The sequence below is a fragment of the Hyaena hyaena genome, unplaced genomic scaffold, assembly GCF_003009895.1.
Source record: "Hyaena hyaena isolate Hyena2069 unplaced genomic scaffold, ASM300989v1 scaffold_7, whole genome shotgun sequence".
NCBI lineage: Eukaryota > Metazoa > Chordata > Mammalia > Carnivora > Hyaenidae > Hyaena > Hyaena hyaena.
Genome location: NW_024080639.1, coordinates 82,127 through 110,112, shown reverse-complemented (window position 1 = coordinate 110,112; position 27,986 = coordinate 82,127). Strand labels below are relative to the sequence as shown.

The 27,986-nt window shown below is 45.2% G+C and overlaps 1 protein-coding gene across 2 annotated transcripts in view; it reads right to left on the bottom strand.

The window, feature by feature from the left end:
* Positions 1-1,182: 1,182 nt before the first annotated feature.
* The window catches only part of CES5A (carboxylesterase 5A), a 30,488-nt gene continuing 3,684 nt past the window's right edge, over positions 1,183-27,986 (bottom strand). Inside the window, exons 4-13 of one of the 2 annotated variants that reach the window (XM_039242046.1) lie at positions 26,484-26,617; positions 22,998-23,151; positions 21,407-21,511; positions 19,511-19,615; positions 18,024-18,164; positions 15,004-15,072; positions 12,283-12,430; positions 4,075-4,224; positions 1,711-1,783; positions 1,183-1,621 (exon numbers count right to left, since the gene is read on the bottom strand). In XM_039242046.1, the coding sequence (XP_039097977.1) occupies positions 1,375-1,621; positions 1,711-1,783; positions 4,075-4,224; positions 12,283-12,430; positions 15,004-15,072; positions 18,024-18,164; positions 19,511-19,615; positions 21,407-21,511; positions 22,998-23,151; positions 26,484-26,617 (1,326 nt within the window). In that variant the 3' untranslated portion in view covers positions 1,183-1,374. The remainder of the gene's footprint in view (positions 1,622-1,710; positions 1,784-4,074; positions 4,225-12,282; positions 12,431-15,003; positions 15,073-18,023; positions 18,165-19,510; positions 19,616-21,406; positions 21,512-22,997; positions 23,152-26,483; positions 26,618-27,986) is intronic. The other variant, XM_039242055.1, reaches the window with a different exon arrangement.

The window sequence follows — 27,986 nt, the reverse complement described above, 5'->3', positions numbered from 1 at the left end:
AAATCTGTCAGGGCGCTTTGAAGAAAGAATACCTTCTAGTTTGCTCAAAGGTGACGTATGGGCTGTCAGGAGCCCTGGGTACCACATGGGAATGCAGCTCCAAAGTTGCCAGATTTCTTCTTCCTCCTCTGGAAACTAATTCCAAAGCATTTTTGACAGTTGTGGACTAAACAAAACATTTCTTGGGGCCAAATTCAGGCTGGGAGTTGATCTCCGACCCCGAGGAACTCTACATTACTGACATTTCAGAAACCCTCCTATTCTATACATATATGTGATCTTGAGGCAATCACAAAGAAAAACTAACTACCCGGTAAATTACATGAATAGAATAAGGATCGTGAATAAGGATCGTGTGGTTTTAAGAGGCATTATATGGATAGTAAAAGTAAATGTGCATCCTTTGAATGATGGTATGTACAACATTCCCCCTACCTATCGTCTGGTTAACTTTAATTCATCCTTTCTTAATATAAATGTTATTTCTTCAGAGAGAACCTCCTGACACTTCCATCTAAATTAGGTCCCTCCGTTGTACTTTCATAAAACACCTTACTCTCCCTAAGTGAACTTATCACATTTCTATCATCAGATATTCACCTGTGTGAATGTTTGCTCACCACTGGTGGAGAGTATGACCTGTTCCCACCGTAGCCCCTGTGGGGATAATGTCTGGCACATAGCACATAGCAGGCACCCAGTACAGGTTTACTGAAGGGTGGATTAGTCTCAGCCCCAGCAGGCAAACATCTTTTCTCATAAATGTCTCCCTGACCTGACCTTGCTGCTTGGCATCTGGCTTCTGGGCCCCTGACCTGGAAGGATGTCTGGTTTCCATTGCTGAGAAGGAAGCTCTGTGGCCTCTCCCCACCCCCACCCCCCTGCCCTTCCTTCACATATCTCCTGAGCTGGAGGAAAGACCCAATTCAGGCCATCAATGTCCAGGACATCCATGCTAGGCTTGTGGCTGAAACTCGACTGGATGAGAGTTGGGCACTAACATTTCAGGTAACACACACAGACGCCTTCTCTCATAGGAAGTCCACTTCATCTTGAATGCTGTGGGTTGGGGGAGTGTTCTGAGCACAAAATTTAAATTCTGTTCCCTGTGCATATTTTACATTCTGATTTTGTTTTATCTGAGTAACAAGATTATTATGATGCGAAGTAATAGGCCAGCCATCCTGCGGATTTATTCAAGGAATCTGGTAGCCTTCCAAAGCTAGTAGCATTGTTTGATGTTGAAAAGAACTCCCCTAAGGATCATCCTCAAGTCCCAAAAATATCACTGAAAGCAGCCGATTCCACAAAGTAGCTGAACACAGAAATGGAGCTAATGATCGCGGGGGAAGTTGCGGAAGAAGGAAAACCAAATCACACAGAGAGAACTTCCCATGGAGCAGAAGAGAAGCCAGGCAGGAGCAGAGAAAGGGACAGTAAGGACGGAGGAGGACTGGGGAGGGCTGTGGAGGCGGACATCAACAGGGGGAGGATGTCGGTCCAAAACTCCACCTCCTGCTCCTTCAGTTTCTGTCCCACGCTCACGTTCAAGTCCAGCTTCAGGTACTGCTCGCTTTGGTTGTAGGCCGGCCACAGAGGCATGCCTTCTCCATTAGGGTCCCTGGAAGTGAGGGCAGAAGACGGGGGTGATTTTTCTACTCCCGAACACTCAGCCATGGAGAAAGCCAGCGCTGAGGGGTGCTCACTTACCCGGTCCGAGCAAAGTTGGCCCAGTATCTCATCATCTTCCTGCTCAGCAATTTCTCCTCTTTGGTGGCTCCTTCTGAAGGAGATGATCAGAGAATCCGGCTCTCACACAGATTCGCCAGAAGCCCAAGGTGCCTCGGGTCTGCCAAATCACCTTCACACCTCCCTTCCCATTGAGATCCTCTTACTGCCCCCCCGCTCAATCATCGTGTTCATTTTGTATCTGCACAAACTGAGGCCCAGAGCAGCCAGGGCTCGCCCAAGGAATCCTGGCTTCCAAATGCAGGAGGTGATCACATAGCTTCCCTGTTTAACCAATGCTCTTCCAGCCATTCCCATGAGGCTGCAAGTTTCCTGGGGTCAGAGACCACCTCTCTCTCTTTCTACCACTCCCCGCTCAAACAATTAATTAGTTATTGCATTTCTCTATTTGAGAAAGTAATACTTGCTCAAAGGACAAATCCACAATGCAGGAAGGGTATCTGACGAAACTAAGTTTCCCTCTCGTCTTTTCCCTCCAGATACCCAGTTAGTTACCAGCCTCAGAGGTAACCAGAGCTACCAGCTTCCTGATTGTCAGGCTGGACATGTGCAAGGCTTTTGGCGGACACCTGTTTACACACATGGTATAATATGAACATATATTCTGCGTCCTTCTCTTTTTACTAAAACTGTATCCAGGAGGTAGTTCCACACTGTTGCTTATAAGCCTTCCATTTATTGCTATTTATTGCTCTATAAATGTATAATACATAAATATGTATATATTCAATTATATATGAATATATAATCCACGCATCCAATATTCTCTTGGTGGATCTTTGCATCATTTCCAATCTTTTGCTGGTAGAAGCAATGCTTTGATGTGTGCCTAAGTCTTTGCCGGTGTAAAACTGCACAAAAAAATTCTTTGCTAGGGTAAAGACTATCTGCATTTAAAATTTTCCATTAATATATGCAGTTCTATCTCCCCACACCTGCTCAAATATATTATGTAAAATGTATTGCTCTTCCCAACCTTGATAGTTGAGAAAAGGATTTCTCAGTCAAGGTTAGCATTCAGTCCTCTTGTTACGGGTGAGGTCGAGTGGATTTTCATGCTTAAAAGTCACATGTGTTTCTTTTTCCATAAACTGTCAATTTATATACTGCCCAATTTTTTACTGGGTTGTGCTTTTCCCATTGGTTTTACAACCTCTTTATATATATTATATACCATAGATATTTATAGATATATATACCATATATCTTTATCTCTCTCTATTTTTAAGTAGGCTTCATGCCCAGAGTGGAACCCAATGAGAGGGCTGAACTCACGACCCTGAGATCAAGACCTGAGCTGTGATCAAGAGTCAGATGGCTAACCAACTGAGCCACCCAGGCACCCCAAGAGCTCTTTAGGTATTAAGGAGGTTAGCCTTTGATACACATGTGGTTCATTATTTTCCTTTTGGAGATTCCTGTGCCCATCACATAGTATGAGCTCAGTGATGGCTGTTGAGTAATAGTAACAAGGACATTTATTAAGCACTCACTGTATGCATTATGAGAACTGTTTCATTAAATCCTTAAGACAACCTAGGAGGAAGCTGTGTTATTACCTGTATTATAAGGATGGGAATGAATATATCACATAATTAATAAACCTCAGAGCACATACTCCGGCGAAGGCTCTGTCCTCATCGTCAAGAAGCCAGCGTGAACTGGTTAAGAGCCTGTACTGTGAAATTTCTTAAACAAAATACTTTAGTGATATCTATTTTGGGTAGTTTCTATAATTGTTTCTATTGATAACCTCATATGACTGGCTTCTTATTTTAGGCACTGAACAGGTCATAAACTCAGGAACGGATGAGCTAACCTTGCTAGCAATAGTTTGCAAGCATCTACATTAGATCACCTGGGTCTGACTACTTTGGGCTGGAATTATGAAAAACATGTTTGTTTCCTTTTAAGGCCCTGGATGGTGGCCCCATCAACGGTTCTGGAAAGGGCAAGGAGGATGGTCAGAGAAAAGGAAGAAAGTGGCTCTAATTAAAAAAAAAAAAAATTAGATGGCATGAGTGCCCCCAAGTGCCCACCCCTTTAGGGTTTAGTATGAAGAGAAACACTTATCAAGCAAATGCTGGCAACTCCTTTTCATCTTGGTTTTTAAAGACGAGCGGGGGGGGGGGGGGCATTTTGCAGGGAATGGCTGTGTCTGTAAACCACTGATTAAATCCTAACTCACCAGTCCACTGGACTCTTCCATAATATTGGGCGGGTGAGGGGCTTCGTGCTAACAGCGGTGGGGTCATGCCTTCTCCCCAGCACATCCCAAGCTCCAGTCCCTGCAAGAGCCGAAGCCCCCGAAAGCCTGTTTCTTACCGAACATGACAATGTCGCCTTTCAGGAAGGCACCTCCAAAGACGAAGCGGATTTCATCAGTGTGATCAGCTTTCACGAAAGCCGGCCTTGTGTCCTTTAAGCACTGGGGCGGGTGTTGAAAGTCATAGAAGTAGACAGGTGCGCCAGCATCTGGGGAGGCAGGAAGGGGCCTGAGGCTGGTGCGCATGCGCAGTGGAGCCGGGGCCATCCCGCAGCCCTATCCTGCTGGTCTTGGCCCGACAAACCCATGGGTGGGACGGCTCAGAGAAGACCAGTGACTTGAACCACGCTAACTTCCCTCTTCTTTGCTGGAGGCCAGCACTTCCTTCCACAGCAGCCCCTACGCCCTTGCTAGCAAGAGCTCACCACCCCTCAGGCAGTCTGAGAGGGCAATAGTTTTCGACTTCTCTAAAAGGCTTTCTTACTGAGCCAGGACCTACCTCCCTGTGACTTCTCGTGACTGACTCTGGTTCAACTGTCTGGAGGTAAAGCGAACAAAGTGATTCCTTGCTTTCAACATTCTTTCATCTCTCTTCAGCTGAAGGGCTTTGTTTTGTAATTCCCCCCTTATTTCCCTGCATCATCAAATTTTCTCTACTGGCTCACTGCCATCACAGAGTACTTACAGATTCTCCCATTATCATGCGTACACATATGTGCAACACACACCCCAGCATACACATGTGCACACACACATGCACGGACACACACAGGCACACATACACATGCACACACACAGGCACACACAAACACACGTACTCTTGGTCTCAGCTTCCCCTCTGGTTACTGGCTTATCTCTCTAAATTCCTTGCAGCAAGTCCTGACATTACTCATCATCTCTGCTTCCTCTCTCCTTCTCTCTATTAATTGAAGTATCATTTATGGGCAATAAAAAAAAACGCAGATTTTAATGATACGGGTTGATGAGTATTTACAAATGCACTGACATTCTTGTAGTCACCATGCCAAGGTACACAGAACATTTCTATTAACCAGGAAAATTCCCTTGTGTGTCTTTATAGTCACTCTACCAAAGGGTAATCAGTGTTTTTAGTCCTGTCACCACAGATTAATTTTGCTTGTCCTTGACCTCTCTGAAAATGGAATAACACAATATATATACTTTCCTGTGTCTGGCTTCTTTTCCTCAGTGTAATGTTTTTGAGATTCATGCATGTTATTGCATGCATCAGTGGTTGATTCTTTTTTTTTTTTTTTAATCACCAAGTAGTATGCTACTGGATGGACATACCACAATTTATTTATCCACTCATCTGATGATAGACTTTTAGGTTCTTTCCAGTTTGGTGGTATTATGATTAAAGCTGCTAGGGATATCCATATACAAGGCTTTTGTAAGGACATATGTTTTCACTTTTCTTCAGTGAATATCTAAGAATAGCATGGTTGAGTAACAGGGTAGGTGTACATTAAACTGTGTAAGAAACTGACAGCTTTCCAGAATGGTTATATCATTTTATATTCCTTCCAGAAGTACATGATACTTCTGAATATTCCATATCCTTGGCAGTACTTCTGGGTATGGTTTGTGTGTTTTTTTAAGTTTGTAAAATTTTAAGAGGGAGAGAGAGAGCATGGGAGGGGCAGAGAGAGAGAGGAAGAGAGAGAATCCCAAGCAGAGGCCACACTGTCAGTGTGAGCCCAATGCAGGGCTCAAGCTCACGAACCATGAGATCATGACCTGAGTCAAAACCAAGAGTCGAGACTAAACCTACTGGGACATCCAGGCGCCTCTGTGTTTTTAATATTAGCCATTCTAGTAGGTGTAAATGTTTTCCTCATTTGAAGTTTATTTTGCATTTCCCTGATGACTAATAACATTGAGTACCTTTTCATCTGCCAAAACGCTTTCATATATCTTGTTTTGTGGAGTATCCCTTCAAGCCTTTTATCCATTTGTAATTGGACTGTTTGCCTCTCCATTATTGAATTGTAAGAGCTCTCATATCCTGGATATGAATTTTTGTCAGATAATTATGTTGTGAATATTTTGTTCCAGTCTGTGTCTTCCCTCTTCATTTTTGTAACAGCACTAGGTTTTTTTTTTAATGTAAAATACATATAATGTGAAATTCACCACTGTAACCATTTCAAAGTGTGTAAATCAGTGGCTTTCACTATGTTCAGAATGTGCAACCTTCACCAATATCTAGGTCCAGAACATTTTCAGCACCCCAGACAGAAGCCCCAGACCCCTTACGCAGTCGCTCTCCATTTGCTCTTCCCTCCTGTCCTTCAGAAACCGCTTTCTGTCTCTGTGGACTTGCCTATTCGGACATTTCATATAAATGGAATCACAGAGGCAGCCTTTTGTGTCTGGCTTCTTTCACTTAGCACGTTTTTGTGGTTCAACAATGTTGTAGCATGCACCAGCATTTCATTTCTCACTATGGCCAAATAATAATCCATTGTAGGTAGACACCACATTTTGTTTATCCTCTCATCCAGCCGATGGACCTTTGGCTTTGTTACCACTTTTTGGTCTCTCTAAATAAGGCTGCTATGAACATTCATGTCAGATTATTGTTTTCTATTGTCTTGGGTATATCCCTAGAGTGGAATTGCTGAGTTATATGGCAATTTTATGTTTAAGTTTTTGAGGAACAGCCAAACCATCTTCCACATTGCATATGCCATTTACCATTCCTACCAGCTGTATATGAGAGTGCTAGTCTCTCCACATTCTCAATAACATTGTTATTTCCTGGTTTCCATTTATTTATTTGCTCTTTTATTACAGCCACTCTAGTGGCTATGAAGTGGTATGGCACTGTGACTTGATTTGATTTGCCTTCCTTCATGGCTAATAATGTTGATCACCCTTTGGTGTGCTTATTATTAGTCATTTGCATATCTATTTTAGAGAGATGTCCATTCAATTCTTTGCCCACTTCTGAATTTTGTTGAGTTGAAGAGTCCTTCATATATTCCAAATAATAGACCCTTATCATATACAGTAAAACCTTGGTTTGCGAGCATAATTCATTCTGGAACATGCTTATAATCTATAATGTAGGTCCTCTTTGGCATCTTTTTGCAAAACAGCCTCATCTCATCACAGTTAAAAACTTACTCCAGCAGGTAACATTTGGAAACCATGAGCTTCTTGAACTTGGTAGTGAACATGTCAGCTGCTTTAGCATCTGAACTGAAAGCCTCTCCATGCCTCACAACACTATGGATGCCACTTCTCCTCTTAAAGTTATCAAACCATCCACTCCTTGCCTTGAAGCTTTCCTCATTTTCTGTTGACGTACCTGGCAGTTTACTTACGAGGTCAGTGTACAAGGCCTTTGCCTTCTCGTAGATAAAGTTCTTGGTCACAGTATCACCTGCTAGTTGCTTCTCATTTATCCAATCCAGAAGCAACTCTTCTACCTCTTCCAGAACATGTGGTCATTGCTTTAATATTATCCTGACTCCTTTTGCTGCATCTAGCCCCCTATTTCTTCTTTCTGCTTTAATACTGTGCAAATGCTCAATGTAGACTTCCGATAAAATCTTGCAATTTCAGCCACTCACATACCTCGTTCTCATCTCTCAATGATTTACTTCTTAACTTCCACTGTAATCATCTCCTTCTTCTTACCACCTTTCCTTTCAATGCTTTTCTGCATGGGGACCACTGTGTATGCTCACATAGATGTTAACTATGTGCAGGATTAATAAACTCTTGTCATCTACTGTGTTTAATGTAACTGGCAAAAAGACAGCAGAGGAAAGTGTGTACATCTCAGGCAACCTGACTTAGAATGAAGCAAAGCATTCCTAAGCTTATTCTTGTATGGAAAAGCAAAGAACTGTCCATAGGTGTTTTGAAGTGACAAAAAATATACTAGTGCCAGTTGTGGGCACCTTCCAATGTTTTGAAAAATCACTGATTTCTGCCAAACACTGTAGCCTGAGACTGAGCATCTGAGCATGGGAGATGATCACCCACAATCCTGCAATAAGAGTGAGTGAGAAGAATCAATGGCTCAGTTGTGATCATGTGATGCTTGGCGTCATGTACTACTTGTATTGCAAGACATTGTTCATTTATCAAGTTAAATTTTATTAGAAATGTTTGCTTGTCTTGCGGAACACTTGCAGAACAAATTACTCTCAATCCACAGGTTTACTGTATATGATTTGCAAATATTTTCTCCCATTCTGTGGATTGCCTTTTCACCTTCTTTACATTATCCTTTGATGCACAATAATTTTTAATTTTGAGGAAGTCCAGTTTATCTACTTTTTTTCATTATGCTTTTGGTGTTATATCCAAGAATCCATTGTTACTTCCAACCTATTTGTATCATTAGTTCTAAAGTGAGTCTCTTGTAGACAGCATACAGTTGGACTATATTTTTATAATCCATTCATTCTGCAATCTCTGCCTTTTGAGAGAATCCATTTATATTTAGTGTAATTACTGAATCCTAGGAAGGATTTATTTCTGCCATTTTACTATTTGTTTCCCAATATGTCCTATATATTTTTATTCTTCAAGTCTTCTATTACTGCCTTCTTTTGTGTTAGATAAGATTTTCTAGTGTTCCAGTTTGATTCCCCTCTTGTTTCTTTTACTATACATATTTGTAGTTATTTTCTAAGTGGTTACCCTGGGGATTACAATTAACATCCTAATTTATAATAATGTATTTCAAATTAATACCAACTTTGTCTCAATAGGATACAAAAACTTTTCCTCTTTATAGCTCTGTGCCTTCATGTTGTTGTCACAAGTTGAATCTTGATGCACTGTATGTCAAAACGTAGGTTTATAATAATTGTTCTTAACACTTGTCTTTTAAATCATATAGGAAGAAAAGAGATGTTAGAGAACCAAAAATAAATTAGTAATGACTTCTATAAGTAAACATAAGTAATATGAGTACCTTTAGTGGTGTTCTTTTTTCTTCTTGTGGGTTTGAGATACTGTCTAGTGTCCTTTAGCTTCAGCCTTAGGGACTCCCTTTATCACTTCTTATTAGGCAGGTTTACTAATGACAAACTCTCTCAGGTTTTGTTTATCTGGAAATGTCTTGATTACTCCTTCATTTTTGAAGATAGTTTTGACAGATACGGAAATCTTGGTTGGCAGGCGCTTTTCTTATTTTTCAGCACTTTGAATAAGCCATTCTGGCCTTTGTGGTTTCTATTGAAAAATCCGCTGTTAATCTTATCGAAACTACTTTGTACCTGATCAGTCTATTCTCTCTTACCTCTTTCAGGAATTTCTGTTTTTGGTTTTCAAGTGATTGTAATGTGTCTCTATGTATATCTGAGTTTCCTCCTACTTGGGAGTCACCGAAATTCATGTACATGAATATTTACATCTTTCATCAAATTTGAGACATTTTGATAATTACTTTTTTAATATTATTATCTCTTTTCTCTCTCCTCTCCTTCTGGAAGTCCTGTCATGCATATGTTGGGATGTTTGATGGTTTCCCACAGGCCTCTTGAACTCTGTTCGTTTTTCTTCATTCCTTTTTCTTTCTGATGCTCACATTGGGTAATCTCTATGGTTTTATGTCCAAGTTCTCTATTTATTTCTTCTCTGTGCTCAAATCTGCCATGGAGTCCCTCTAGTGAATTTTCCATCTCAGTTGTTGTATTTTTCAATGCCAGAATGTCTATTTGGTCCTTTTATAACTTTATAAATTTTCTTTATTGTTTCTCTATGTGGTGAAAAATCATTCCTATGGTTTCCTTTAATTTTTTATATGTGGTTTTCTTTAGCTATTTGAGCATATTTAATAGTTGGTTTAAAGTCATTAGTAAATCTAATGTCTGGAGTTCTTCAGGGACAGTTTCTATTAATTATTTTCCTGTCTATGGGCCATACTTTCCCATTACTTTGCATGCCTTGTAATGTTTTGTTGACAACTGGTGATTTTGAGTATTATAATGTGGCAACTCTGAACATCAGATTCTTCCTCCTTTCCATGGTTTGTTGTTGCTGCTTGTTGTGGTTATGGTCATCTGTTGGTTTAGAAATGTTTCTGTACTACTTTTGACTATTCTTGTTCATGTGTGGCCACCAAAGTCTTTCTCCTTTTATCTTAGTGGTCAACTAATAATTTTATGGGTCAGCTGAGGTTTTCATAAATGCCTAGAACAAACAAACAGAATCTCCCAGTCTTTGAAGATGGGCAGTGTATGTGTGTTGGAGCACCCTTCAACACTCAGCCAGACAGTGTATAACTCTTACTTACTTTCCACTTATCTTTGAGCAGAGCCTGCAGGTCAGACAGATATAATAGCCTAGGGCCATCTCAGGCCTTTTCTGAGCATGCTCCCCACTCTGATTATGCACAAGGCCTTCTAAATTCCCAGGTATATGGGGAGCTTTTCAAGCTTTTCTTTCCAGAGCATCTCATTGTGCACCTTTTCCTCCCAAGTATTGTCTATTGTTTATTCCAACTGTTATCCCTTGCCCCTAGTGGTAGCAGCCAATGCACTTACCCTTAGATGTTCATGAAAAATGCCCTCCAGGTAGGTGTCTAATCCCTGAGAGAGCTCTATGTTAGGTGAAATGAAAGCAAGCCCTTTTAGCTTAGTTGTTTAGGGAGCTGCCAGATAGGTCAAAGCAAACATCTACAGTTCTTTGAGAATAAGGTCTCTTTTTCTCCCTCCAGCACTAGGAGCCTATACTATAAACGTGGGCTGCTGTCCTTAAGGCCCTTGCCTAGCTGGTGGCAGGAAACGGTGCAGAGTAAGTTAAAATGCCACAAACACTCTCACCGACACTTCAGGGTCTACATCTTGATTAAATGTTCCTTTGCTTGCTATAAACCCTTGATTTATTTCCAGAGTTCTGATAAAAATTGCTTCTGACAGTACTTGCAAGTTTCTTCACTGCTTTTGAGGTGGGACAGATTTCGGAGTTTCCTCCTCCACCATTTTTGCTAACATTGTTAATAGTGGTTTTTTGATGAGAAAAAAAATTTATTTGTTACATTTGGGTCTACAACTCATCTCACATTGATTTTTGTGTATAGTGTGAGTTAGAGGGGTCAGGCTCACTTTTTCTACATACATATCCAGTTATTCCAGCTCTGTTTTTTGAACAGAATTTCCTTTCTCCATTGAATTATTCAGCACCTCTGTCAAAAACTGGTTAACTGTCTATTTCTGGACTCCCCACTCTGTTCTATTTGTCTATTCTTCAGCCAACACCAGACTTTCTTAATTGCTGTATTCAAAAATAACACTTGAAATCAGATAACTTTGGTATTCTTGTTCAAGATTGTTCTGGCTATCCTTAACTCTCCATGTAAATTTTTAAAATCAATTCATTCATTTCTCCAAACCCACTGGTGAAAATTTGAGATTGAGATTGTATTCTTTGGAGATCAGCTTGCTCATTTTCTCTTGAATCTGTTTGAATCAGGCTTTTACCCCCATCATCTTATCACAATAGTTCTTGTCAAGGTCACCAGTGACCTCTGTGTTTCCAAATTCATGAGTCTGTTCCTGGTCCTCAGTCTCTTTCACCTTTGCAGACCTTCTGATACAGAATCCCACAGGGTCCTGCAGCTGCTATCCCTGCCCTGTTTTATTTTACTTAAATTACCATCTAACACATATATATTCTATCTTTACTTGTTTGTTAGTCTCCCCACCTAGGATGTCAGTTTCATGGTGTCTTTGTTTTTTGCACTGATGAAACTTTAGGGACCACAGTACTGTCAGGAACATAGTAGGCTCTTGATAAAAAAAAAAAAAAAAAGTGTGGAAATAGAAGGAAAGGGGAATGGAAGAGAAAGAGAAAGAGAGAGAGAAGGAATAAGGGCGGGGGAGGGGAAGGAGGGAAACAAGGTTTGTGCCTCCACCAGTAATACTCTCTGATTACTCCACCACTCCATATGGCTAAAATGTTTGGGAAGACACTTTCAGAGAAAGGAATCTGGGAAACAAGATTATGGGGAGGTGGGAATTTTCTGCATGGTCCTGAAGAAAGAGAAGAAACAGAAACTACAAGAACTGATCACTGCCCCTGAACTCTGAAAGTCAGGGCAATTGCACAGGTCAGCATGCAGGGGTATATCCCAGACATCCTTGGGAACTCCCTCCCACCGAGGGAACAGAAGGGTGGAGCAGGGCCAGCCATCAGGCAGCAAGAATTCCTGCAGCCACTGGCCTTGCTGGGCTGTGACCCTGCTGCAGCCGGACAGCGGGTACTGCTCAGAGACTCACCTCTATGATATCGAGCTGTGACCACCCCAGGGACCACAAAGAGCACATCTCCAAGCAAGTCCAGAAAACTATCTCGTATTTCAATCGGGGAATGCTTGTTGTAGAAGTATTGATCAGCCGCAAGGTACAAATACTGGGTGGGGATGTGCTGTAAAAAATCATGGCCACAGGAGAGCCAGTCAGCCACAACCAACATGTTAAGCACTTGCCTGGGCAAGCATGATTCTGAGGTCTTTACATGCATCGTCTCATTTAATCCACACAGTGACCCCCTGATGGAAATATCAAAATTAGCCCCATTTCACAGATGAGGGCACTGAGGCTTAGAGGTTAAGAGGTTGTCCAAACTGGTACAACCATGATTCTTTCACAAACTTACTTGCAGCCAAATTTCATGCTCCTAATCTCAGTGCACTTGCCTCTGTGAGATGTTCCAGAAACAGCCATCCCTGGACAGAACTGGCTACGTGGTTTGCAGGGCAACCTTGTTCAAAAATGATACCAATTTCAAGATGGTGAAACATGGCGTTCAACCAAGTATAGAACTCTTCTGAGTGTAGACCTTTGTGCCTACACAGGTCCCACACCCAGGAGGCCTGCTTCTGGTAGTAGCACTGCCTCCAGTCCTTTGCTGATTTGAGCTAGTTGGTCTCTTGGAGTTCCCTCATCTATTAAAAAATAGGTTGTGTGGAGCATTACATGAGATACGAAGAAAGAAACATGCTGTCTGGCACAGAGCCCGTCTTCTGTTCTATTGGTTTCCCTCAAGATCTATTGCCAAATCCCTTATCAGAGCATTCCATGCCTTCTTGGCTCAACACTGGGCTGCCTCCCTATCTTCAACCCCTCAGCTTGCCCCCAGCACAGATGCCAGAGGATGCAAAGTAAACTTCATGAAGATTCAGGTGATGTTCTTGGGGATCTGTGGAATGTGGGGACAAGTTATGGCACCTCAGCCACTGCCCCCAGCCCCCAACAGGAAAACAGGCACGGTCCTGCAGACACTTCTCTGGAATTTGGAGGCAGTATACAGCACACCAGGCAGCACTGCTCACACTCGTTCACCAGGTCCTCTGAAGGCTGCGTGCTTTTAATCAAGCCCAGAGCAAGTCCAGGCTCTTGTTGCAGGTGCCTCTGACTTGGACCGTATAACCAGCAGACCCCGAGGAGCTTGAGGTTTCCAAGGTAGGTACAGCTGCTCTGTGGACCGTCTGGTGAGCCCCAGTCAGATATTCGCAGTGCAGACCCCTTGGATTCTAGAGCAAGGCTATGCCTTCTGCACCAGAGAACAACTTAATCATTTGAAAAGTACTTGCTCTGCCACCTAGGAGGGACTGTGAGCCCTTCCAGGCCTCCTGCACCCCCCACCCCCAAGGCCGACTTCCCACTCCTGGAACCTGGCTCAAGATACCTACTTTTGAAATGCCCTCTGATCAAATGTTCCCCTTTCCTAAACCAGATCAATGACCTCCTCCTCCATGAGGCCATCTCCAATTCAGCCTGCGAGGTCTCACTCTCTGACTTACATATTTTAAATATCTCTCAAACCTTAATCCCAGTTTGCATCACTAGATAACCAAGATCCCATCAAACATTCCCTCTGAGCCTTGGGGCCAGAGGGATCCCCTGCCTCCAGTCTATGGCCAGAGGGCTCTTTCCAAAATGGAAGTCCAATCACACCACTCTTCCTCTGTTCCCAGCCCCTGGGCTGAACTGCACACTCCTTTCAGAGCATGTAACAGCTGCAAGCACCCTCCTCTACTGCAGCCTGCCCTGCAGCTGACCTCACCACACTCCTCTAACCTTGGGTCCTCAAGCTTCTCTGGCCCCTCTTCCTCTACCAGCCAGACAAACCCAACTCATTCTTCAAGACTCTTCTCCATGAGGGAGCCACCAGCTTCCTCTGTGGACACCACAGGGCCTCGAACATTCCTCTGCTCTGGTTTGTAGACACTGCTGAAGTGCCTCCTCATTCCATCACCTCCCACCCCCACCCCCCCGCAAGTCTCCAGGTTCTGCAAGCATAAAGTGAGTGCTGGCTTATCACCGTACCTCAGTGCCTACGGAAGCCTGGGCTCTCAACAAGCATCCAGTCAGTGAATAAGGGCATGAAAGGAACCTGGTACAGAGTTCACACTGGATAAATGTTTACGGCAAAAGGAGGGAAGAAGAGAAAGGAATCCCCTCCTACATCTAGCATCTGGCTTAAGACCTGATACTGATGTATCTGTGCAGGGAGTAAATGGAAAAATGGTTGAGTCATGGCCCTTGGCCTCGCTAGAACCTAAAACAGTGCCTGGCTGGCATGTAGTGAATACGGGTCCTTAGTTCCGGGTATGTTTCAGAATTCAGAACTTTGCTGACTGTGGATAAATAATTCAGTACAGAGGCTGCATATTATGTCACATGCTCTGGGGGCGGTCCCCACATTACTTATGTCATCAGAGAAGCACATGAATGAATGCAGAGGATGCGAACAATAAAGCCCAACGGCCATGAATTAGCTAGGGAAGGTTCGGCTGCCCTGCAGGCTGTTTTTCAGGGCTCCTTGGATTTTGAGATTGTGAATATAAGGGACTGGGGTACTCTATTTGGCAAAGATTCACTGAATGAGTGAATGAGGAATGACTGTAGCCCCAGCCCCTACTGCTGAGTGTGACCCAAGGAGGTTTGTTAAATAGGTGAATCTCTGAAGAGTCACAGTTGCCTCAGCTCACTTACCAGGACCTTGTGTATCGAGCTCAGGGCCAGAGACCTGTTGAGGCCCCCAAAGATCTCAGGAAACTCGTTCTGTGGAGATAAGCAGGGCGTTCTCTGTGAGCACCTTAGGTCACCAGAAGAGAAAGTGGTCTCTCTGAGGGCTGAGGTGCCTGCCTTTTAGAGGGGAGGCTGGGAAGAGCAGGACCCGGTTCAGCCCCCAAGGGCGATATGCAGGAGTGGCCTTAGTGGGTTGGAGCAATGAAGTCTCTTCTCACATTTGCTAAAAGGCAGCCATTCCCTGCCATACCTGTGGTCTTGTGGGGCCCAAGTGGCTGCCCTGTGGAAAGACCATGTGATGAGCTGAAATGTGTCCCCCCGACCCCATTCCCATGTTGAAGACCTAACCCCCAGAACCTCAGAATGTGATGAAGTAGAGACCAGGTTTTTCAAAAAGTGATAAAATGAAAGGGAAGATAGTAGTTGGGCCCTAATGCAACCTGACTGGTGTCCTTACAGGAAGAAGAAATTCTGACACACAGATACCAGGGGTGTGTGTACACAGGGCAAAGACCATGTGGGGGACACAGGGAGAAGACGGCCTCATGCAAGCCAAGGAGGGAGGCCCCAGAAGAAATTGAACCTGCTGACACCTTGATCTTGGACTTCCAGCCCCTGGAACTGTGAGAAAATAAGTTTCTGTTGTTTAAGCCACCTGGTCTGTGGTATTTTGCTATGGCGGCCCTGGCAAACTAATACGGGCTACAGCTTGGCTTTGATACCACATTCAAAGAGAGGCCAGAAAAATCTCAAAGTAGTGATTTCCTGTCTTCTTTCTAGAGACCTTTACAATCAGGGCCTCTGAGAAGCCAGCAGTTTGCAGACAGCCAGTGAGGAGGCAAGACTGGTGGTTAAGAATATAGGCTCTGCCTGGGTGCCCCGGTGGCTCCGTTGGTTAGGTGTCCAACTCTTGATTTTGGCTCAGGTCATGATGTCACAGTTTGTGAGATCAAGCCCCACATCAGGCTCTTTGCTAACTAATAGTGCTGGGTCTGCATGGGATTCTCTCTCTGCCCCTCCCCTGGTTGTGTGTGCGTGCACTCTCTCAAAATAAATGAATATTTTTAAAAAAAAGAACAGAGGCTATGCTCGGTACATAGTAAGAGCTATGAGTAATTACTTGCTAAATGATCCGTCCCTGGCCAGTATTATAGCTTAAAAACATGAGAGGGTAGAAATACTCTTCACTTTTCAAATGAATTTCCCTTTGACATTTTCTGCTGAAATTCTTGAGATAATAAATCACTAGAGTAAATATTTAAACATCTCTGTCTCCTGGAATCAGAGGGAAGCTCCAGAGTCATTCAATTTATCCACAAGTATATTTCAACCACTAAGAACCTCTCTATATGTTCAGCAGCTAAGACTTGATTTTGCAGGATTTCCTAGGATCTCCAGTGGCCAACAGTGGATGTCATTGCAAGGTCACTTGAAATACCCGCGCTGATGCAGACTCTTGAGCTATGCAGACCCGGGCACCAATTCCCATTCTGCCACTTGAATAACTCCAATATCTAACATTTACTGATGTGTACTTGTGAAGCAGGGAGTAAGATCAGCCCTATATCACAGATTAAGGAACGGAGGTTCAGAGAGGTTGGGCAGTTCCCTTGAGGTCACACAGTGGGTTAACAGAGAAACCAACATTTAATGGCAGAGCCTAAATGCATGAAGAAATTATACACCACTGTCTCCTCCCCCAGCTGGGAGCCTTGGGAAAGGAATTTTAGCCTTTCTGAGGCTAAGTTTCTTTAACTGAAAAACCAGGAATAACAATGCCCATTTGCAAGTTGTCACACAGATGGTGTGCACTTGGCATATGGAAGCCCTCGGGATGGTTGCAGTGGTTCTGGTGCTGGTGGCCGTCATCAGTAGCACCTGCCTTCTTTCTAGCAGACCTGGCAGCATCAAAAGGCCTTACTGAAGCCACAGTCCGTGACTCAGACGCCTCATTTACAACACGAGGAGAAAGATCCTCCCTCCTACCTACCCCAAAACATTGCTCTGTAAGTCACGTTCACAATGGTAGAGCATGCCTTTAATAGCCCAATGGACTCAGGGCTCTGGTTCTCAACAGCCGCCAACTAGCCTTGAACCTTGGCAAGCCTCTGTATTTGATAACCACATTTCCCTCAGCTTAAGAGGAGGAGGCTGGTCTCCATGATTGAGCTGTGATGATGTCATGGATTTGAGCATTCCTCCCCTTCTGAGGACAGACGAAAAGTTTATTTCAAATTGAGACGGTCTTCTTAAATGGCAGGGTCTGGAAATCATGGCTCCTTCTCAGCACCCAGCCTGAGCACAAATAATCCCTCCTCAGAGAAGCCTTTCCTGACCACTGTTTCTCCTCCATGAAGACCTTTTCTCACCAGTTTCTGTCCTTCCTGGCACTTACCACTTTCTGAACCCATCTTTTCAACCTCGCGTTTCATCTGACCCTCCCCTGTAGGACATGAGCTTGCAGAAAGCTGGAAGCGTGTGACTAGTTTGCTGTTGAGAGCTTGCTCTTTACCAGTGTTTAGAGCGTCAAGTAATTGTTCCCTTCATACTTGTTGAATGAATAAAACAGTTCAATGACTTTGCAACTTGTACAAGCCCAGAGAGCATTCTTGGAAGTCAAAATGCTGTAACAGGACACGAAAATTGTAAAGGCCTGAAAATTTTCCAAACCAGCATGAAATTCATCTTGGAAGCAGGAACTGTGGTCATTGTAATGTTTTGAATAAAGCTCAAATGGATCCATCCTCTCTTACTTTTTTCATAGAGTTGTGTCTTTCTCCATGAACCTTATATGAGGGGCGGGGCAGATGCTACTACGGCTGCCTTTGGTCCTCAGCTACTACCCTCCTTCAGAGAGAGGAAGGGGCATCACCGTGTCCCTGGCTGCTGGGCTCCTGCACAACACTCGGTTTCACTGATGACAGAGCTCAGCACAGCTGCCTCACCGCTGAGCAAGCGACAGGAAGGACAGCTGGGATCCTTACCCTGGGCAGCAGGAAGCCACACTCGTGGTTATTGACTCCGATGATAGAAGGAATTGAATGAAATGTTTTTTGAATCAATAGGTCTAGAGGCTCATCAGGAAAGAAAACACCATCAACCACTCGAGTGAAAGAGTTGGTTTTCTGAAATAAGGAAAAAGAAAAATCAGCATCTGTTTCTGTTCACGAAATCCGCTGTCCCCAAGCCCCTAGCTAAGGAGGGTCAACCCACCGTGCAGTGGTCAAACTGCATCAAGAAAGGAAAAAGCCACCTTTGGTCCATCCTATAGTATTGGTTTTGCCCAGCCAGCCCTGCGCTTTCTTAGGCAAAGGGGCTCAAATTCTTTGTGCCTTACTTTCCTCACCTGCTAAATGAGGACAGTAAATAGTATTTACTAAGAAAGACAGTATCCTAGAACTGTGATTTTCAAAGTATGGGTCCTTGACCAGCTGCATCAGCACATCACCTGGGAACCTGTTAGGAAAAATTCTCAGGCCCCAGTCCAGGCCTACTGAATATGAAACTCTGGGGGGTGCAACCAAGCCAGCTTGTTTTGATAAGCCCTCCAGGTGATTCTGATGCATCCTCAAGTTTGAGAACCACTGGCCAAATGCAATAGGCAGAGTGGTGAGCAGGGGACGGGGGAATGGCCGAAGCAGAGGGGATTAGTATGAGCATCTTCCTGAGATGTTCGCCTCAGCACTGTGCCCTTGATCTGGCTGAGTATTTTTCTTGGCTCTCAGGAAGAAACCCCTGATTCTATCCATGGCTTTTTTGGGTCTCTGTTTGGGAGTGAGGATGGCAGGGAGGACTCAGAAGACCTTTTGCACTCCATCGGGCCAAGGACTTGTTATCTAGCTCCCAGACTTTAGCACAACTCACATCAGACCCTTCATCCATGCCAACGAAGTGTTTAACACAGGTTGGAATCTGACAGATAATGATCTCGCTCTTCCAAGGACCATCGGAAGCTCTCAAGATTGGAAGGGACACAAAAAGCTCATTCAGTCCAGTGACTGAAATTTGTCAGTGGTCATCTAGACTTTGCTTGCATACCTACAGAGGTGGTGTCTCACTACCATCTAAAGGAGCCGGCCCGCTTTCAGAGTTTTTCAAAATTTCCTGGTTATACCAGGCCAAAATGGCTTCCTAACAGAACTTCCACTCTTGACACTGACTTTAGCTTCTGGCAGCATGTGGAACAGGGGGAGTCCCTCTTCCCAGTGACTTAAAGACAACCTTTGCGTTTTCCTGAACCTTCTCCCAGCTAAGCAGCACCCCTCGCCTGTCAAGTTCCTTAAATGACCTATCATGGTTCTACTACTACAGCCACTACTATAAATAGTATACAAAAATAGTATAGCCACTAGTATAAATCCCAACCTCCATCTTTCCAAGTCCCACATCAAAGTGAGTAAGAGAGTGGTGGGATTTGTCTGCTATCCATTTCAAGCACAACCCTGCCCCAAGCCCTCCTGCCCCCCTTCACCTTGTTGATGTCCAATAACTCCTTGGAGGGTGTTGCCCTCAGGCACCGCAGCAGAGCAGCAGAGTCAGACGCCTCGCAACCACAGATGTGCGCAAGCACCTGCAGCTGTTGCCAGAGAAGGACCAGGTCAGAGCGCGGCACTGAAAGTTGCCAAGAAAATGAAAACTGAAGAGTCCTTGATCCTTCATATATGAAGCCTGCTGCCCCTCGCCAGCCCCTGAGGACAGGCTGGCACTGTGCCTCCTTATTCTCTCGCCTGACCCTCCTTGTCATCTTTAGCGACTGCTGGAGTGGGGGGGGAGGTGGTTGGGGAGGTGGTATGTCGGCCAGAGTCAGGATTCCTGGTCACAGAGAGACCGGTCCTATGGCATTGGCCCCGCTGGCAGTAGGTCCCACTGAGCCCAGAAGCCCAACTCCGGGATGCTGAGTGGAGCCAGGAGCCCCAAGTGTGAGGAGCAGCTTTGCAAGCATGACTTAACTGTCAGTTGAGGCATGACTTTGGATCAGTGTCAGCTTGTCAGCTCTGTTAAGCCTCACCCCCACCACAGACTAGAATACTCTGAACAGCTTTTTTCTGTCTCACATCAATTCCACTTCTCCCCACCTCCTCCGGATGTCCTTTCAGACCACTGCAATCCCCAGGAACCCCTTCCTCCTCTGATTTCCTGTTGCCTCAAGGATGCCCACCTTCTCTACCTAGCCTTTTCGTAAACCTGCCTTGCCCAGTCATTGAGCTTTCCACGGGAGCTTATCCCTTGAAAGTAGTGGCCCCTAAGTGTCTGGGAGTCATGAACTCTCTGAGAATCCAATGAAAGCTACAAACCCTCTCCCTGGAAAAACGCACAAACATTTAGAATCTGCATACAGCCTACAATTGTAGGAGCTCAAGGATCACCTCCCAACTACCCACGGACTCCAGGTTAAAAACTCTTGTCATGAAATGACTATGGTCTTCTGAGGTCAGTGTAGCCCTTCCCATTCATAAACTCATAGGTTCTAACATAGAGCTGGAAGGACAATGGACACTCAACATTATGTGTGCCAGATGAACAAACATATGCACAAACTGAAAGTCGATATATCGTGTGCCCCAAATCAGTACTCCCTGTATCTTGAGAGTATTTTTACAATATTATAAATCCATGTCTCTGCTCTTGGTGAACACTGTTATTTGCTATCAGGTGTGTAAGCAAATGCACCACTAAAATGCATAGTCCCCAGGAGGTGGCTCCACAGCCCCGTGCTTAATATTCATCGACTGAATCAGCTCATTTGTTAACTCATTCATTCAGCCAACATCAATAGTCACCTAATATGCACTAGGCGTTATGCTGGGACACGGAAGATACAGAGACCTTGGTCTCCAAGACCTCACTGTCTGGTAGGGCACTAAACAAGTTGACAGATGACAAAAGTCTGGGGTATATGCCTCACCACCCCCTCACAATCTCATGCCAGGTAACAAGAATCAGTCACAGTGTTATTTCCCACTGAATTGGAAACAGCCTCAGAATCTTTCTCAACATAGTACTCTAGGTAGAGTGGAGTAGGTAGAGGAGATGAGCTGTATATAACACAGGGGACTGAGTTATATATCCCAAGCGAAGATAATGGATAAGATGTGAGAACAATCACATATGCACTGATGTACGCGCGCGCGTGCGCACACACACACACACACACACACACACACACACAGAGTCATGCACACTGACTGTATTTCACTGGGAACCTATTTCCTGTCGAACCAGGCCTCCTATGGAGCAATAAGGCTCACCTTGGCCAGCATCAGATTCTTTGGCTGTAGTCAGTAGGTCAGCCAAGCACAGGGTCTATCAACACCTGACCATATTCTCCCCTGACCAGGTAGAGGAGAGGTGTTAGTGATATACCTACATCCTTATCCCTCTTATCATTAGAGAATCTCTTGAGAGGGATGATGGCCACCCCACTCTCCATGATGGCTTTGTGGAATAAGCCATTGGTCCTGGGGGACAGGATCTGGAGAGAGAACACAGGAGACCAGGAAAAGTTATCAGGGGACCCCCCCATCCAGCACACGCACCAGCCACTTTTCCTTCGAGAAACCTCCTTAAAAGCTCTATGCTTACAAAAAAAGCCCTGACTTGGGGGACTCAAGGACTAGCCATGGAGGTGTGGACAAGTTATTTAACCTGAGTCCCCAGGCTCTTCAGGGACCTTGAGGTCAAACACCCCGGTGTGTGATTGCTAGCTAGCTCCTTCGCTTCCTAGCTGGGGGAATCTCGGGCAAATTGTTTCATATTTCTGAGCATCAATTTGCTTCTTGTAAAACTGGAAGGAAAAATGGATCACCTATCAAAGAACTGTTGCGTAGAGTGGAAGTAACAAATATAGAAGGCTTTGCCCAGTGCCCGGTCAAATAGCATGTACCCACACAACGGGGGTTGTCATCACATATGTAAAGTTGGGTTATTAGAATTCACCTTACTGAATTATTTTGAAGATACAAAAATATCTTGTATACTGTCAAGTGCTATACAGCAGAAGCTCTCTTGGCGCATTTGTAGGTAACTGACTTCTGATTAACGTGTTAACAGAGGCCCTGGAGGTGCCAGCCCCTCAGAGCCAGTGGGCTGTTTCCTAGCACCACTACAGGCTTCTATTCCCACCAGTTTCTGAACAAGAGGGAGGTGTGTTGTCTTCCCAACTGGTCTGGTCAGTTACACTTGCTACTGCAATTACATAATCAATGAAACATCACGGGAACCAGTGAAATATGCGTGTAAAAAAGAAAACAAAACTGTTTGCGGAAAGAAACCTGTGATAAAGGCAAGCAGCTGAAAAATATTGTCAGCAAATTAGGTGTGAACAAGGTAAGAGAAAAATATGGTGGGGGTAGGTGGGAGGGGAGCAGAAAATTCCATAAATGCACCTCATTCACAGACTACAAAGCACGCATCTTTTAAAGTCCATGCTCACTGTAAAGAAGCTGCAACGGTAATTAGAGCACCATGAATCTGATGGGTGGTCTAAGCCAGAGAGCCACGCTGGACCCCTGGCCAGAGGCCCAACCTTGAAAAGATACCACACCATATACCAAACTGTAGGTTGGGAAAGGTACATGTTCCATTTGAAGTTAAAATACAATGTTATATGCACTCCCCCTCCCCCTTTTTAAAAAGTTTTAGGTGAACTTTTCTATTAAACAAGTAATTACCAGTCCTGGTAAATAGACACCAGAGCTTTGACCCTATAAATATAAGGGATTTTTCTTCAAACTGTGACTCAGGATGTGATCTTAGGCAATTCATTAAACCTCTTCTGGATGACAGCTCTTGTGCACGAAATGACAGAGAGCCCCTTACTCTCTGTGAGGCTTGATGGAGACAATGTGTATAAAAGTGTTTGTTTGACATGAAAGCACCAGTCAGCCATACGTGATTCACGGTCCTCGTTTTTGTAACCTCTCCCACCAACGTTTGTTCAAATCCCAAAGAGAACTCACAAGACTGGAGACGCTTATGGCTCCTGCGGACTCTCCGAAGATGGTCACGGACTGTGGGTCCCCACCAAAGAACTTGATGTTCTCCTGGACCCAGGTTAGGGCGGCTATCTGGTCCATGAAGGCCCAGTTCCCGTGGGCGTGCTCATCCCCTGTGCTGGGGAAAGAAGTAGGGTGAGAATACTCAGTGGATGTCAACCTGCTTCTTGCTGCTCAAGGAGTTCGAGGTGGAGGCTGTGGGTGGGTGGCCACTCCTGCTGGTGGTCAAGAGCTGAGGGTCGGAGGCTCAGGACCATGAAGCAAGCTTGGCTCTTATCCTCTGCTAAAATTTGAGGTGTGTGTGTGTGTGTGTGTGTGTGTGTGTGTGTGTGTGGTTTTGTTTTTGTTTTGTTTTACAATTTTATGAAAGCTACGCACTTCAGAAAAATGCACAATTTTATAAGTGCAATTTGAGGGTATTCATAGGCTTCCCTGAATCTGTGGATTCCAGAAAAGTTCTGTTCCTGAGAGTTAGTCTGCACCAGAAAGCAAGACCTCCCTGGACACAGAGCTTCTGGGGAATGACTACATGGCTAATAATGGTAATGACAGGGCAGTGGCAGTGAGCTGCTGTAAGACTGATGCTCCTACGACCTTCCCAACCTGTGAGGCAGGTGGTGCTGGCTTTTCTCCTTTACCCCCTTGAGTCTTCTCTCCACCCTTCTCTGTCCTCTCCCCAAAGGCTGAGCTGTATGAAGTGCATCATCCAGGCGCCCCGCTGTGTGTGCTCAGTGGGAGGCACTGGCCGAGGCATTGAGGGTGGGATAGTGAGACACTGGGAAGTTTATTCCACCACCCCATGCGCCCTCTCTGCTGGGAAGTGCCTTGGGCAGTGGCTGTGTCTCCTCTCCATGAAATCTAGGATCATGCCCTAAGGGTACTGCCAGATACGTGGAAAGTATTCCTGCCAGACAGGAAATCAACACACAGAGGGGACAGATCTCTCGCCTAAGCGATGGAAAGCTGCAGGTTTGGAATTCCAACCCAACCAATCTGGTCCCAGAGCCCACACTCCTAACTATGCCTGCATGACGCTACCCCTGCAGAATTTCACCTTTCTCAGGGAGGGCAGACAATTAATGGGGAAACAAGGGGAGATACCACAGAACCAGAGAAATAAATATCCATGTGAGTATGGGGTATGTGCCATGTGAGTAGCCCTGGGATCATATTCTACTCCCCTCCATTCTCCAGGCCCTTCACTGCCCCTTCTGCTAGTTCCCTGTGCCTGTCCATGACCCCTGGGCTGGCTCCTTCTCTGCCTTCTCTCTCCCACCACCCCCACATCTGGTCAGGAGCCAAGACCTGCCAATTTGATCTCCATCCCATTGTAGCTTTTATATCAGTTCCCATCCCTCCATTTCTATTTATCCAGATTCATAATCCGATCACTTATGATCTGGGTGACCTCGGACAAGTCACTTAACCTGCTTCGCATCAGGGGTTACTAGGTGGTTCAGTCAGTTAAGCGTCCAAGTCTTGATTTTAGCTCAGGTCATGATCTCACGGTTTGTAAGTTCGAGCCCTGCCTGGGGCTCTGCACTGACACGCACAGCCTGCTTGAGATTCTCTTTCTCTTTCTCTCTCTGCCCCTCATCCACTCACTCTCTCTCTCTCAAAAACAAATAAATAAGCATTAAAAAATCCTTCTTCCCATCAACGTTCTCATGTGTAAAACAGGGCTAATGGTGGGGCGCCTGGGTGGCTCTGTCGGTTAAGTGTCTGACTTCGGCTCAGGTCATGATCTCACGGTTCGTGGATTTGAGCCCCACGTCTGGCTCTGTGCTGACAGCCAGCTCAGAGCCTGGAGCCTGCTTCGGATTCTGTATCTCCCCCTCTCTCTGACCCTCCCCTGCTCACGCTTCTCTCTCTCTCTCTCTCAAATAAATAAAACATTTAAAAAAATTAAAAACAAAAAAACAGGGCTAATGGTGGTGCCTGCTTCGCATGTGGTTGTGACGACCGGCGGCCTAGGTACACAACAGGCACTGTGTACATGCTGGTGATCCCTCTAGTTGTTCAACTGCCAGCCTACTGTATCCTTGTGGCCTGCATCAAGGCTGTGCAGGAGCCTCCCGACCAGACTCCCCATCTGCAGCCTGGGCACCCCCAGCCCAGCCTCCACCTGCTCTGGAGTGACCTTCCTGAAATACCGCGCTGAGAGGTACGCCCTTAGGTCCATCAGCCTCTATGCATGGCCTGGCATTCAAGGCCTTTCCAGTTCAAGCCAGTCCCTCCCTTTCCACAGCCATCTCCTCCCATCTCCTCATCTGCCTGCCTACTAGAACCCAGAGTTTAGAAACCATTTTCAGAAACCTTTCTGCCAGAGGCACCTTCTGCAGAACCCCAACGTACAGTGCAGCTAAAAGTGGAATTGCTCTGGTCCCTCTCAGGCCTCCTTGTCTCCACTGCGGCCCCAGAGCCCCAGCCCAGGGCCTCAGGCCCAAAGCACAGCTCGCAAATATTGCTCCAGGTCCAGGTGCTGCTACCTTTCCTTCCAACCTCCCCAGCTTCTGCTCAGGCAGCCCCTTTGCCAAGTACGCTTGTCCCTGACCCCTCCTCTCAAAGCCAACCTTGTCGTGGAGGCGCCGCCTCTCTTGATTCCTTGCAGCCCCATCGCCTGGCGCTGCCTGGCACCCTCAGACCATTAATCACATCCTGCCCGGTAGCATGGATAGCTGCGTGCCTGTGTTACCTCCCCCAGGACCCCGAGAGCCTCCCCAAGGGTAGGATCGTGCCGGACTCCCTGCTGCCTTCCCCAAAGGACTTGCCGGTGGCCTCTCACCACTCCTCTTGGCTCACACTGTCCCCTGGCCAGGGCTTAGGTTCTGCTATGTTCTAAATAGGATAACAGAGGTTCTTGGGCTCTGCTCTGTGAGCTCTGGGAAGTTGCTTCACCTCTCTGTACCTCCAGTTTTCAACGGCAGGATGGGAATCAGAACAGTCTGTTTCTTGTAGGATTTCTCTGGGGGAGAGTTGAAAATATCAAGCAAGCTCACGGCACCATGCCTGGCTCGTGGTGAAGGCCTGGGCACGCTGGACGTTACTGCAGACAGGCAGGCCAACACAATGGAGTGACTACCCTCGGGGGGAGGGGGGGTTGCATCTGAGGAGCCTTGACATGGAGCTCTGTGACTGCTCACCCACCCTGCTTCCTCAGCTTCCAGGGCACACCTTGGGGCTACACTGACCACGTGGAAAGATGCCTGTCAGTCAGGATCACTCAACTGGACTTTACTTGACTGAGAAAGAGATTTTTATTGTTTGAAGCCACCAAGACTTGGGAATTTATCTGTTATACCTGCAAAGATTACCTAACTAATTTGGGCCACAGCTATTCAATGTCAGCGAAGTCTCATTCTTCCTTATGCAGCTGGGCACTGAATCCTCTATGGCTGCCATACAGCTGTGGCTTGGGGACTGGGGTGTCAATCTCTCAGGGACACTTACTTGAAAAAATCAAATATTCCTAGCCGGTACTGGGTAGTCACAATCAGCACATCCTCGTAGGCAGCCAGGGCGGACCCATCGAAGAGGGAGGCTGAGCCAGTCTCGAAGGCGCCCCCGGGCAGCCACACCATCACCTACGGAAGGGAGAGGAATTCTCCAGTTGGCCTGCTAGGCATTCACACCCCCTCCCCATACATTTAGGACCTTCCTTCTTTAGGGAAATATAACCATCTCACTTTCCTTTCAAATAGCAGCAGAGATTTTGTCTTTTGAAGAAGGCCAAGGGGAAAGCAAGTAGGCCTGGGTGTGATTCCCAGCTCTGCAACTAAAAAGCTGTGTGACGTTGGGCAGATGACTTAACCTCTCTGAGGCTCATTTTTCTCATCTGTAACATGTGAAGAATGAAAGTGTCTCATTTATGGGTTATCGTGAGATTTCAACAAGATTCTGCATTTAAGTTCTTAGAACAAAAGTGCTCAGAAAGTATTAACCAAATATCATTGAACTTGTGACCCACAGGAAGACAGAAATCACTGTAAGACGTGCAGGAGAGCAAAATCCACTTAAATGGTTTTAACTGAACTCTTTCCACTACTATAGAGAGAAGAGAAGCCAGGAGAGAAAAAAAGGGAAGAGAAGTGTGAAAACTTTACTATATTAATTAGAAAAATTGGGACTGGGCAACATAAAACATTCACATTGTACTATCGTGATTCATATACTTACTAATAAATCTTTTCAATTCTCTTTTTTAAGGCCATATTAGGGACTACAAGTCTTGGGCCAGGAAAAGAAAATAAGGCCACCGAGGGAAGAGGAGAGCCAGACAAAGCACTGACTTTGACACTGGACCTTCCAGTCACTGTGTGTACAAGTCATTTATGCTGGCCTTCTGCCTCATCTTCTAAATCTGTACTATGGGTTCAGTAATCCTTACCCACAATTACTGTGGGAGTTAAATGAGATAATGTACCGTGCCTGGCACACATAGTCAGTGCTCAATATGCATTGATATGCATATCAGTTGCTATGATCTGATAGAGCAAGTCTCTCATTGCAGTGGCATGGGAGGGAGATGATGGCTTTCCCACTCCCTTCTACAGAGGTATTTTACACTCTTAAATGAAATATTTAGTATTATTACCTGTCTTCGTTGCAAACAGAAAAATTGGAGGGTGTAATTACCCTCTTTAAAGAAGGCTTTCCCAAACAAACAGAGTCCTTGTAAGCAGTGTCTTTCTAAACCTTTACAGACCATTAAATACTCAACAGAGGGGAAAAACAAAACAAAATAAAAATCAAAGGCCAAGTCATTGCCAAGAAAGAAGCAATCAGAAAGGATGATAGAGGGGATCTGTCATTAAACAGCTTTTTAAGAAAATTATTGGGGCACCTGGATGGCTTAGTCGGTTGAGCATCTGACTTCGGCTCAGGTCACGATCTCATGGTTCATGGATTCAAGCCCCACGTGGGGCTCTGTGCTGACAGCCAGCTCAGAGCCTG